The 12,874-nt window shown below is 45.1% G+C and overlaps 1 protein-coding gene across 6 annotated transcripts in view; it reads left to right on the top strand.

Annotated features, from left to right (window-relative positions):
• ccdc88ab (coiled-coil domain containing 88Ab) overlaps positions 1–12,874 on the top strand; it is a 51,247-nt gene that overhangs the window by 2,355 nt on the left and 36,018 nt on the right. For all 6 annotated transcript variants that reach the window (XR_007964792.1, XM_052080148.1, XM_052080146.1 and 3 more), the window contains exon 3: positions 4,921–5,029. Coding sequence is in view for 5 of the 6 variants with exons in the window: in XM_052080148.1 (XP_051936108.1) it covers positions 4,921–5,029 (109 nt within the window). In the remaining variant the exon portion in view is untranslated. The remainder of the gene's footprint in view (positions 1–4,920; positions 5,030–12,874) is intronic.

The following is a 12,874-nucleotide window of genomic DNA, read 5'->3' as shown; positions in this document are numbered from 1 at the left end:
TGCTATGATGTACGATCACAGTGTTTATTGCTCCTCCCAGTTGAAGTGGACAGTCAAATGAAACGAAGAGGATCGTGTTTCGATCCGCTAGGTTAATGCTAACACAAAATGGTGAAAGAACATGAGGGCATCAATGAGGCAGTCTTTTTACCCTGTAACAAATACTAGACCACAAACAAGAAAGCAACACATGTAGATAGACAGTGTAATACCCACCGGCATATATTTTTTATCCTCTGCGAAGAACAGATATTGGCGCAGTATACCGAGTCATGAATGTCTGCGCTACAGATTCATAAGCCTGTATTATACTGCCCCGAGATGCGCACAACATCCATTGAATTGAATCAAAAAGCTTGAAACCAACTCTTTCGTTTTCAACATTGTATTTATCACTGTTTTTACAACCTTGAGGTAAAACCCCAAAACTGCTGTAACACGGTGTGGTAATGTAGTTCAGCTGTCGTGCCCCCGAGGGTGATGTCCAGAGGGCAGCGGCGGGACGTCGGGATTATCTAACGGTTTGCCCCCCGACGCCCAGATGGCAACCCTGCCACACTCCCTCCCTTCCTCCTCCTCTGTCCTCTCATGACCGTCATTACCCAGCCAATTAGATGACCTCCTCACTGCTGTCAAACCAATTAGCTCGCCCACTCTGTGAGGTGGAGCCAATTATAAATGTTGACCGAATGACAAGAGACCCCGGTGGCTCACTGGAGTGGCTTTTATTTGGATACAATGGGGAATTTTCGGACAGATTTCGCTCTTAAACGTGCCTGTTATGCCCCATGTCAGATGTACTGCCCCCGCCACCCAAAAATGGAAAATGTTTAAAAAAAAAAAAAAGATTGAACGGGTTTTTATTTTGTATTTGTAGTTTTAAAAAATTATTAGGAACACTCCTGCTCAAAGTCGTTGCTAATATAATTGACGCTTGACTCCATAATAAACAAAGGCTACGTTGTGCTAAAGCTAACACCATCATACACGGTCGTTTTCGTGACTCGCTTCACACTCGGCTTGTTTTTGCCTGCTTTTAGCACTTGTTCGTTCTTTCCCACTTTCCTTCCTTCGCGCCTCATCTCCTCCTGCCATTTCCCGCTGTCTTCGACCCTTGTTTTCTTTGAGCTTCTGTTTGGTGAGCTCCGGCTGACATAGTTGAAATTCCAGCTGCGGGAGGGAAGCAGGGATGCAGAGATGCTGCTGCTAAGATGTTTGACACCCCCCCCCCCTTTCCCCACCCCCCGCTGGCAAAAACACACAGTAGTGGGCTTATCTTGGAAGTCTGCAAGGAAGTGCAGACTCTGACTTTTATCGAACATATCTGGCAGCCGTCTTTGTGTCTGGCGTTGAGCAATAAAGTGTTGATGTGAGCCTTGAAAGATACCACAACCGAGGACATGTTAAACCTCAGAGAAATGGTAAAACTTAAGACGCTGATGCTTGCCACTTGTGGTTGAGGTTTTCTGTCAAATGAAACGTGAAACAAAGAGAATGACACATTTGAGGTTGAAAACGGCTGCATCACTTCGCCTGAGGCGAAAGGCCGCTAGCTTAATGCTAACACGCAATGCAAAATGCCGTGGACTGTCCGACGCATCCATTTTATGCTGTTACAACACTTTCGGCAACAGATATTTTAACACGGGGGGTGTCATAAGACAATATAACAATACTCGCGTGCATATATTCTTTGTCCTCTGTGAAAGAACGACACATATTACTGGAGCTCACTGGGCAGTTAGGGCCGTCTTCATGCGAGGACGTGCCGCGTTAATGCAAACTCGAGACTTCCTGCGCCCATTTCATGGGAGAGGAGGCAGAATCCGGAAGACGTATTTGCCGGCTGACAACTGCAGGAGGAATTGCATTTAAGACGCATTAGCTTCGGGAATGAAGTGCAAATCAGATTCAATTAGGTCCTTGTTTTCTTTTACGATGGGGAAATAAGAGCTCGCTTTATGTCAGTGGGGCAACCCTCCCATTTGCGCTGTCGGCAAGATGAGGCAATTATGGTTGATACTGACTGTCTTGTCTGTCGTCGGCTTTAATGGTTTAACTCGCTTCGAGCTTTGGAATGTAAAGAACGAGTTGCCCACGGATGCCATGGTAGGAGAATGAAATGGAACACAAAGGGGGACTGGGGGGTGGGGTTGGGTCCATGAAAAGGCAAACGACAAGGAAATTCACAACATGGCAAGTGTCACATGGTCTGTTTTATGTGGCGCGACTGTCACTGGAAGACCTCCTTGGTCCTCAAATATGCCCAAGTACTTTATTGTACTTCACAGGTAGCGATATGGATATCGTGACATTATATATATATAAAATACTGTATATATTTTTTTTACCTTTTAATGGAAAGAGTAGTAGCACAAATTAACCAGTTTTATCCTTATCACAAATTGTTCAACTTTATGAGAATCTATTATATCACCAAGTATAGTCATTTTGTTTTGCACCATAATATTTCAAAATGTGATTTAAATATATATTTTTTTATGTAAGAACTTTTTGGGCTTAGCCAAAAGTCACAGATTTATGAAGGCCCACCAGCTTTTTCTTTTTTTGTTGTTGTTAGCCTTCCCACTGCTGCTAATAAGCAAACGCTCATCCCCTTCATTCCTCATGGTTGTTTAGCTTTCCTACAAGGTGTGTGTGTGTGTGTGTGTGTGTGTGTGGAAACAATCACACACGCACTACTGCTATGTTTGGACTGACTCTCGCCCGGCACGTGGCCAAACGCAGCTTGTCTTTTCCCTTTTTGTGCGTGTGTGCGTGGCTGCCCGTGTTGACTGTAATGCAGCCTGTCATATATAGGTTAACACGACTGTGCAACGCGCGCAGCCAATCAGAGAGCGGGGGGGGGGGGGGGGAGAAAAAAAAAGCCCCAATGGCTCCTGCGTTTGGTCTCGGCGGCCATCTACACTCGAGCGATGGATGATGTGGCTTATTGACTGACCGTCTGTCTTGAGCAGTCGCTCCTTAATCTATTTGTCTGCCCAAAGCCTTAAGTTTACTTTATCAGCAGGAACGGCAAGGTTGGGGGTGTTAATATCTGGGATTCTTCCACCGCCTACTAAAGAACTAAATCCCTATTTTGTCGCCTGGTGCTCCCCAGGGGGTTCAATTCGTGAAGCATCAGCAACTTGGATGGCATTTGGTCGTCCTGCTGCCATGTCCTCACAATGAGACATATGCATTCTGGGTGTGTGTGTGTGTGTGATGTGAAACCATTCCCTGGTGTCTTTTTTTTTTTTTTTTTTTACGGGTCTTTATCATTTTCACAAAATACCCAAAGGATAGAGAATGACAGCATATTTTGCACCCTGCTCAGACTGCATCGTAGTGTTAATTGTATCGCTAACCCCATTACGTACACCGATGGTTAGTAAGGAGAGGAAAAAACAAGATTCATCATTGGTCAAATTGACACCAAGAACTTTATCGCTCGACCTGATAAACAAACGTTACCGGAGGGGTACGACTCCCTCCACCGTTGCCGTCTTACAAATCTTAAAATGTATTTGGGGAGATGAATTTGATTCATTTGAGTCATTTTTATTTTTTTGCTTTCCAGATGAGCTTTAGCTGTCATGGAATGTGCAAGGGCCACCATCACATTGCGCTTTTTGCCCCCCCCCCACACACACACACACTCAGCCCGTCGCCCTCCTCGCTCTGACAGGATTACAGCCTCCACTTTTTAATTAAGTGTTTAAATCGACCCCCACTATGTACTCCTGAAGGGCCCGCGTGCTTTTGTGTGTGTGTGTGTGTGGGACAGGTCATGTGACTGCCAATTCACCCATTTAATAAGAGCCCTGTGTCGCTGATTAGTATTCATAGCATCGGGCACGGGGTTGAAAAAGGGTCATTAACGCATCTGCAGCCGCCTCCAGACTGAGACAAACGAGCTCAGTTTTTGGCGGGAGGGTTGTTTTGTTTTTTAAATTTTTTTTATTGAAATTCTCTGTCGTCCGACACCTTGTTGCGAATCGCGAATGACCGCAAGTTGTGCGCAACCCTTCAGTCAAGACCATCATTTGAATGTAAAATAAATCGATCAACCGAAAGCGCTGCAAATAGTTTTGAGTTGAACTGACGACATGCTGGCACAAGCATTCACTTGTGGATTCGTCTCGATATTAGAGACCGTTCTCTTGTATGTGAAAATGTGCCTCAGTCTACATTGGTGACCTATTTATGAGGGTCAACTTGCTGCAAGTGTGTGGGGGCGGAGGAGACGGCCGCCCCTGAATGTATGCATGCATGCACGTGGTGGCTAGTGCACACGTGTTGTCATGCGTGCCGTTGTGTGCGCATGCCCGCATCTGTGCTTTTTCGCCATGTGTGGTGCTCATCCAAACGGGAGGCAGAGGAAAGCCACTTTTAGACCAAAAGCGAGTGAAATTGAAACGATAGTCAACACTCTGTCAGTGATGATAAAGGAGAGGGGGGGGCTCAAAACAAAGACTGTGTTTTAGGAAGCGCTCTGATCTGAAGTGCAGGCTGGTGTTTTTCGGCTAATTCCCGCAGATAAGCAAATGAATGCTTTTGGACGGCACTTTGAGAGGAAATGTGGATGCTGACACCCACATCACTCACCAGGCCAGGCACCACCTTTTAAAATCCATCCACACTTCAAAAGAATTTCGTTTGACCAGCACCATAAGATGAGGGTCGAAGAGGTGTATGTAAAAAGAAAAAAAAAACTGCACCCCACATGCATGTTGTTTCGTTCAATAATGCAAAATACATCTGTATCCGATTAGTCGAGAGGATGCTCGGTTGAATACACGATTAGAATACTCGCTGCAGCCCCGCTCTGTACACCATCTAGTCCCCGATTTCAACATGGACGTTCACGAAAACTGTGATTTGATTGACATCGTTGTATATAATTTTTTTTCTCACCAGAAATCCCAAGGCCACGGTGCAGAGGACAAACAAGAAGGTGAACAACGATCCCGTGCTGCGAATCCAAAACCTTTCCATTCTCATCAGGCAGATCAAAGCCTACTATCAGGTAGGAAAAAGGGTGGCGGGGGGAGCCTTTTCAGCCACCACAGTATAAAGCAATGGCCAAAATCGGCACCATTTCTTTTTCTCCAAGCTTTGTTGAAAGTTTAATGCTTGAACGATGAAATGATGGCCAGGCAGGCAGGCAATCACATCTTTCCCACACTGGAGACCGTGACCCATATCCTCGGGGGGGGGGGGGGCCGTGGCCAGGCTGCGGAAAGGTCACTTACTCGTGGAGAAAAATGCTTTCAGATAAAGAGGAGCATGCAGCCACAACATGCTTCCTGTTTTGTTGCATTTTATAGCCTCTGCATTTTTTGTGTGTGGAATAAGTGGCGCGTGTGCGTGTTCATGATGAAGATGAAAAAATAGCAGGAATTAAGTGGAGAAGATTGACAACAAAAAAAAACATTGAATAAATTAGACATTTCTGTCATCTTTTAGCCACTTGGGTTGCTATTTCTAGTATAAAAAAATGACAAAGCCCTCTTATAAACATTTTTGTTTTTAATATGAATAAAATCTTTGTTTAAAAGATTCCATTTATAAATCGGGCCAAAAAATAAAAATAATGCATTGCAAGGATTTAAGTGTCGTCTCCCCGAAAATACTTTGTAACGTGCATACACAGGCATCTTTTCTCCAAATGATTTTGATATTCCAATTTTTTTTTTTTTTCCAAAATATTTTAACCATCTAAATTAAAATGGCTCAATTTTACCCACATCAGATCGGGGTGGTTTGACGCGTCTCACTCACTCAATCTGTTTAATTAAACGGTTAACTTAGACGAGCTCACCACGGTTGGATCAGCCTCTGCTCAAGGTTAAGATTGAAGTTAAAGGTCTTACTCCTGCCTTTGTGGCAAATCAAAAAGCAACGGTTAAAAAAAAAAATCACCGGGGTGGATCTCAAGGGAGGCAAAAGATTGTTTCTTTTTAACACCTCTGCTTGGTTAATCTCATTGAGTGCTTGTTTGCTTGACGAGGCACAAGCAAACAAAAAAGGCCTTGTCTGTCTGCACCGCTTGGTTTAATCCTCTCTGCTCATCTCGCGGCTCACTGGCTTTTAACCACTTACTTGTGTCTGCCAGCTCAACTTCACAGGGACCACCGACGGGTTAAAATTCTGCCCCCCGCCCCCTCCAAAAAAACCCCCCAAAACAGCACTTCAGGGTCTCCATAGCCATTTTCACACTGCAATGCCTTAGCAGTGTGCTCTGCTCACTAGACATAGCACTACCCGCACGATAACATTCCAGCGGGTTTATCAACCTCTTTGTTCCGAAAGCCCGCACCGCTTTTGGTTGATATCCTCTTCAATTTTCCGCCCTAAATTGTTGAAGCGCAAACAATACTGGGTCTTGGACCACTGGTTGGGGAACGTGATGGGAAAATTTAAGGAAAATATATAGGGTGACCCAAAAAGATGCGTACCCATGAAAATTTCAATTGTGAGTTTGATTAAAAAGCTATTTATTTCAAATTACAACCACACATTATTCAGTTTATGGAAGACCATTCACCAGAGTTTCGGCTATTTCTGTCAATTTTTAGTCAATTTATGGCTTTCCCAAGATGTGTTCCAAATGTCCACCATTCCGCCACTCAATAGGGCTGCGTTCTATTGAGTCCCTCACTGCAGCAATGTTTTCTTCTGTCCTTGCACTCTTTTTCCTGCCTGAATAAGTTCCCCCCGTGGCTTTAGAACATAAGTTCACTACAGTCCCATGCTCTCTGAACTTCGTAACCCAACTAACAATCGTTGATTTTGGTGGAAAGTTGCGACAATGGAAACATTTTCGAAACTGAATCTGTACACTCTGGTATGATTTTGTTGCAAAATAGATCTCCAGGGAGAATATCTTCTGCTGATTTGTCCAAGACATTTCTGGGGCAACTATAGCTAAAAACGATCATCCATAGGTTCACCTTTCACGTCCTGCAACAGAAAAGACATTCGTTAAAAAATGGATTTTTTTAATCGAATATGGGTACGCATCTTTTTGGGTTGTTCCCCAACTCCCACGGCAAGTAAGAGCTCAAGATCTCAGCTTGAATACCCCCTTACCCCCCATTCCTGACTAAGCATGCTGTCTGTCAAATTGACCCATGAACATGAAAAAAAAATGGGTCAAAGCCTCTATATGTACTTCCATAGATTCTAGGAGTGTAACACTCCATGTGTCGTACCTTTGGTGCGATTCAGAAGAATAGCACACGGATTGCGTTTACAAATGAACTGAACTTTGCCACATAATTTTTTCCATGTCTCCGGTTATCTGGATGAATAAGCCAAGTTCTGCTTTCCTGTGGTGATTTTTGGGTCCCCCCCCCCCCCCCCCCCCATTTCCCGAGCCCCACGGCTGCAGACAGACACCCCTTCTGCTCTCGGAGCTAATGGGCTTAACAGGTCCGCCTTGTAGCGTAGCGCTCGGCAATCTGAGCCCACTCGTATCCGCTGCTGACTCCATATGCTCCACTGCCGTCTCCACTTCATGATCTTGTTTTTTTTTTTCAATTTACGTGTTGCGCTTTGATGGCGAGCGCCTCGTCGTTCAAGCCAGTGTCCAGTCATGCGCATACACGGACCAAAACGTGTGCTCTCTCTCTCTGGCTCTCTCTTCAAGGCTTTTTTTTTAAATCGGACTCTTTCGACTGGTGTCTGTAGCAAACCTAATTCATTAACGTCGTCGAACTCACCCACGGCAGACACTTGTAGACCTTCCCGAGACCTCCTTTGTCGTGACCCTCCCCCATTTCCTGCATGCCTCTGCTCTGCCCCCTTCACTCCCATAAACGCCAAGTCTACCCTACTGCATATTTATGCCCTTGTCAGGTTCCAGGGATCCAGGAGCAAATACAAACAGAAATCCAAATATTTGGGCTGTGTGATTTAAAAAAAAAAAATAATAATAATAATATTTTTTTTGGTCTTCAATTCACATACAAGGGGTCTGTTAGGCACCTTTTTACACTTCTTGGTCCCTAATTAAATTTAATTCAGAATACTTTACGATTAACAAATGCATAAGTTAATGTTTCTCGTACCCGGTCATTCAATCTGGTCCTGTGGTTTAAAAAAAAAAAAAAGGAGCTCGTCATTGGACAAGCAGATACAGTATGTATGTCTTGATGATGAGGATGTGTGGGTTCAAAGTTCTTTAGCTTCTGTTTGAGCAGATTGCGTTGAAGGGCATCAACGTCTCGACTGGACTTTGATTGAAGAGGACGGTGAACAGATCATGTTCGAGCAGATGTGCTCACGTGACCAAGAAAGTTTCCGCTTCCCTGTAACCATACGTGGCTGTGTTTGAGCTGCCGGGCGAAGGTTTCATTTCTTTTTTTGCTGTCGGGGCCAAATATAAGATGGGCCACGTTTTAATTTAGCGGCCTCGGTTTTGGCTTCCTCCGGGGGCGTGCGATTATGCAGCTTTGACCGGCTAAACGACATTCTTGTCTGCTTTTTGGCTTCTCTCATCCCTGCACGTCTTTAACATCGGGTTCTTATGACACATGTAGCTATTTTCCATCTTGCTGTGTTGCAAATTGTTGGGATGTGTGGTTGTAATATTCTTTAGATTTTTTTTTTTTGCATTGCCTTGAAGCCTTTGCAGATGTTGCTTTTGGGAAGTAAGACGGCCTTTTACTCTTGTGACCACCTCACTGAGGCCGATTCGTTTTGTTGTACAGTGATATGTCTACTTAAGAACGCCACTTCATATGAAACTTTCAAGTTACGAAATGCCTCAACAGGGAAATATTGCCTCTTATGTAAGAGATTTGAAGATACTAAAGGTAAAAATACAGCATTGGCTGCTCGTCACACCTCCGAGTTTCCTGAACGCAACATACTTAAAGCTGCTCTACCATTGGCTATTACCTGGCATTTTCCTAAAATCCCATTGGCTAATAGGGACCTCTACCGTATGCGTCTATGCAGCGTCCTCATCATTCTTCCCTCGGGCCATGAGGTGAATGCACAACTCCGTGTGTCGCGTTAGTGGACCAAAATATTGGAATGTAACGAACGACATTGTACTTTTGTGGTTTTGCTTAAGTGATCTTTTTCCCCCCACACCCCCTGCTGGATGGGAGGAGTAATGCAGTTGCTTTCGTGCCATCGGTCTGATTTGCATGACCTCTGGCCTCTTGGGCAAGAATAAGCCACGGGAACTTTTTAATTCCTTAAATGAAGTATGAGGAACTACAAGTTCCAGTTGCACGATGTCGTCATAAAACCAATCGGGAACAGAAGTGTCGACTGCAACTCACCCGCTACATTCATCCTGCTCATTTCCCTTCCCCCCCCAAAAAATTTTTCCCTGCAGGTGTGTGTAATGCGACTTAAGAGCTAGCTGACGCGTGCAGTAACAAGGTCTTCCGTTGCTGACTGACCTCACAAAGATGCTCTGTTCATGTTTGGGGAGGGGAGACAAAAAAAAAAGAAAAAGAAAACAAGGCTCCTTCACATTCCCTTGATGCACCGTACTGTAGCTATGCACCGCATGCACGGTTGAGACTAAATTAGAGCTTTCTTACTGCTGCTTTTAGTCGCCGGTAGTTATTTTTACATGAACTCGGTCACATGAATACATAATTCCAATCAGGTCTGGAATCCCCCCCCCCCCCCCCGCCCCTCTCCCCTACGCTGACTCGTTTCTTTCGGCAAGTCACGAGTAAATCGGTTTATTAGGGCATGTGTTTGCTCGCCGTGGGGCAAATGTGCGCGTTGTCTGTCATGCACGCTCGCGTGCTCCACGGCAATGTTGCCGGCGATGATGCGGCAAGCGGCGCAGCTCCTCAGACGCTCGCTTGACGTTGGGGGCGGGGGGGCGGGGGGGGGGGGGGGGGTTGCTCCATGGAGGGTGAATCCAATTGAGCTCACCATGAAAACGAGACTCTGGAGGTGTTTTGGAACACGACTACAGGGGTCCTGGGTTTCGCTTCAAGGTTCCAAACGGGGTTCAAAAGACTTATTTACACAACAAATGAAATACGTGGTCATCTCGAGAAATCATGCTCTGTTACTTAGTTTGTAAATGGATTGTTTTCGATTGAGTTATTTTCTAACGCATATGTCCCGTAATTGGCTTTACGACTGTATTAGCTTCGGTTCGCGATGGACCGCAGTCATTTTGGTTCCGCTTCGTGCCTATAGCCGAATGCATCTCGATAAGACTCTCGATTTGCATCATTACGATTTGTTGGAGTCGATAACGGGGAACACAGCAGAAACTTTACAGTGAAAAAGGAGAGGCCAGAGGGGTTAGAGAACGTTGGTCGAGGAGTGGGCGGATGGGATCAGGCTTCACCTTGGTGAGCAGCAGCTTGTTCTAGCCTTGAGGGGTGTGGACGGAGAGTGTAATAAAAAGCTCTCCGGCTGATGGATATCGCCAGAGAACAAAAGAAACTCCCTGCGAACGGCTTGTTTTCGCTGCCTCCTCACGGAGGACGTCTCGGCTCCAGCTGGACCACCTGAGACTTCCCCGTCTGCTGCTCTTTTCAGTGGACACGCCCACCACACCTGTCGACCTTATTCGGTCGCGCACTCAAACGTAACGAGGAGTCGGATGTCGTCTCAAGGTGGAGAAAATTTTTTAAAAAACGGTGAAAAGAAACGTGATTGTGACAACCTTACATATAACCATGTCGGCATAAAGGCAGAGCGAGGGCGTTGTGACAATACGAGAGGCTTCTACTTGTGGAAGTGGAGCCCCAAAAGCAAGCGCCCGTAAAAACTGCAACAGCACTTTCAATCCCGAAGGATACAAGTGAAGCCTATAATGTTGGGAAAGGGAGGAAAAAAAAGCGCCTGTTGAGCGAGGAAAAACATTTTCACTCAGGGAGGCAGTACTTCATCTATTATATTTTCGCCGATCAATAAAGCATGTACCGATTATCACAAGCTATCACTAACTCGGTGCATCTCTGATGAGAATGCAGCTTTGACATGGTGTAGTTCACAGGTGTCAAAGTCGAGGCCCGGGGGCCAGATCTGGCCCATGACGTCATTTCCTGTGGCCCGCGAAAGCAAATCAAACATGTCAACTTCTATGATGATTGCTAAAATCCGTTCCAAAATTTTAACTTCGCATATAATAATATAAGTAATTTTAAAATAATTTCTTCTTGATATGTTTTCACAGTCATGATGGCCCTCCAAGGGAAACGGTCACTACAATGTGGCCCGTGACAAAAATTAGTTTGACAGCCCTGGTGTAGTTGCTTGAAAGTGGCAAATCTTCCCCTCATCTCTATTGCGTCAATGAATCAAATTGTGATGACATCATTTTACCTCATTCAGATTTCACAGATGCAGTTTCAGAAAGAGGCAGCTGATATAAAAATCGACATGGTTGTTTAATTTCCATTCGTTGGGCGGGCAGGCACTCCAGAGATCCGATTATATGTATGCACACAATAAAAACATTTTTTTTCTTTCATAATATGCCACAGACCCATTTTGGATCTCTGCTGTGCGTCAAATGGCAACACTGCATTACGTGTAGTGGTTGTTAGATCAGGTGTCAAGTGGGTTCTCTGTGGAAGTGTGTGTTTGTGTTCATTTGGACCAAAAGAGGAAGTGCCTTTCTTCCCTTTGTTGGTGGTGATGATGGAGTTTGCAGAGAGAAGTACCCCAGAGAGATGCGTGTCCGCGGATTTGTGTGGGTGTGTGTGTGTTTGCGCATGTATTGTACCGTACTCTATGTATTAGCACATAGAGCGTATCCGTCTTTTCACCCCCCCCCCCGTTTCTATGGCAACGGAGCTCAGTGGGGCTGCAGAATGGGTGTGATTCATGCTTTTAAGGGTTGGGGGCACACATACGCATCCTTACTCGCACGCACACACGTGTAGCGGCACAATTAGCCCCCCTGTTAAAGCTATGCGCCGTTAGCGGAAGTGGGCGGAAAGGTGGGAGGGCGGGTAGGCTCGGTATTTGCGTAAGGCAGACAGGGGCTCTCTGTCGGGCGGAAACAGTTGAGAACCTGTTCATCGACACACATTTAATAACACGGGCATTCACACATGCGCAGGTTCAATTGAAACGCACAGGATTGTTGTTGTTGTTTTTTTTTTTAGGGGCCAAGGGTTTTTTTTTTTTATTTGTCTTGCCAAATAAGACAACCTAAAAACTTAGTCCCCCCCCCAGCAGCATTTTTCCAAATCGAGATAAATTGGGTGTCTTGTGTCGGGGCACATGAAAAAGTGTAAAGAACCCATGCCTGGAAATAACCAGGAAGTCAGCCATTTTAGCTTGAAGTACCCACTAGAGGGAATTCACCCAGATGAACACCGATCAGAAGCCGGTATCCTCCATAGATACTAAATTGCCAAGCGTGCCGTGAAAGTTGGAAGACATCTTGAAGTGGTTTGTTACAGATGAATTCGAAGGCTTGAAGGATTGAGGCTCATATTTGCCAATATGAGCCTCAATCTGAAGATGCTAAATTGCTTGCTCATAGTCGCCCATGCCAGCTAACGTGAGCATGTCATAGCACGTTTCCTCGTTATTTTGACAGTCCTTTGAGGTTTTGGTGGTGGTTTTAGGAAGCTATTGTCATGACTTACAGTGTAATGCAGAAATCAATGAAATGACAAACAGCCTACCACAATCAGATGGATGAAAAATGATTGCAGGAAATGAGCCATGTCGAATTCTGTTTACACATGATGATGATACCACACGCACCAAGAGGATTCCCTTTTTGACTGCTCGGGACTATTTTTTATTTTTTTTTCTGCGGAGACAAAAGAGTCTCCCTGCATCCTCACACATAAATAGATTTTCCCCGCTCGAAAGGCTGTCGGACAAGCAGATGCCTGAACATATATTCGATTGGCTT

Source organism: Hippocampus zosterae, chromosome 11 (genome assembly GCF_025434085.1).
Source record: "Hippocampus zosterae strain Florida chromosome 11, ASM2543408v3, whole genome shotgun sequence".
Lineage (NCBI taxonomy): Eukaryota > Metazoa > Chordata > Actinopteri > Syngnathiformes > Syngnathidae > Hippocampus > Hippocampus zosterae.
This window is presented reverse-complemented; position numbering and strand designations above follow the sequence as displayed.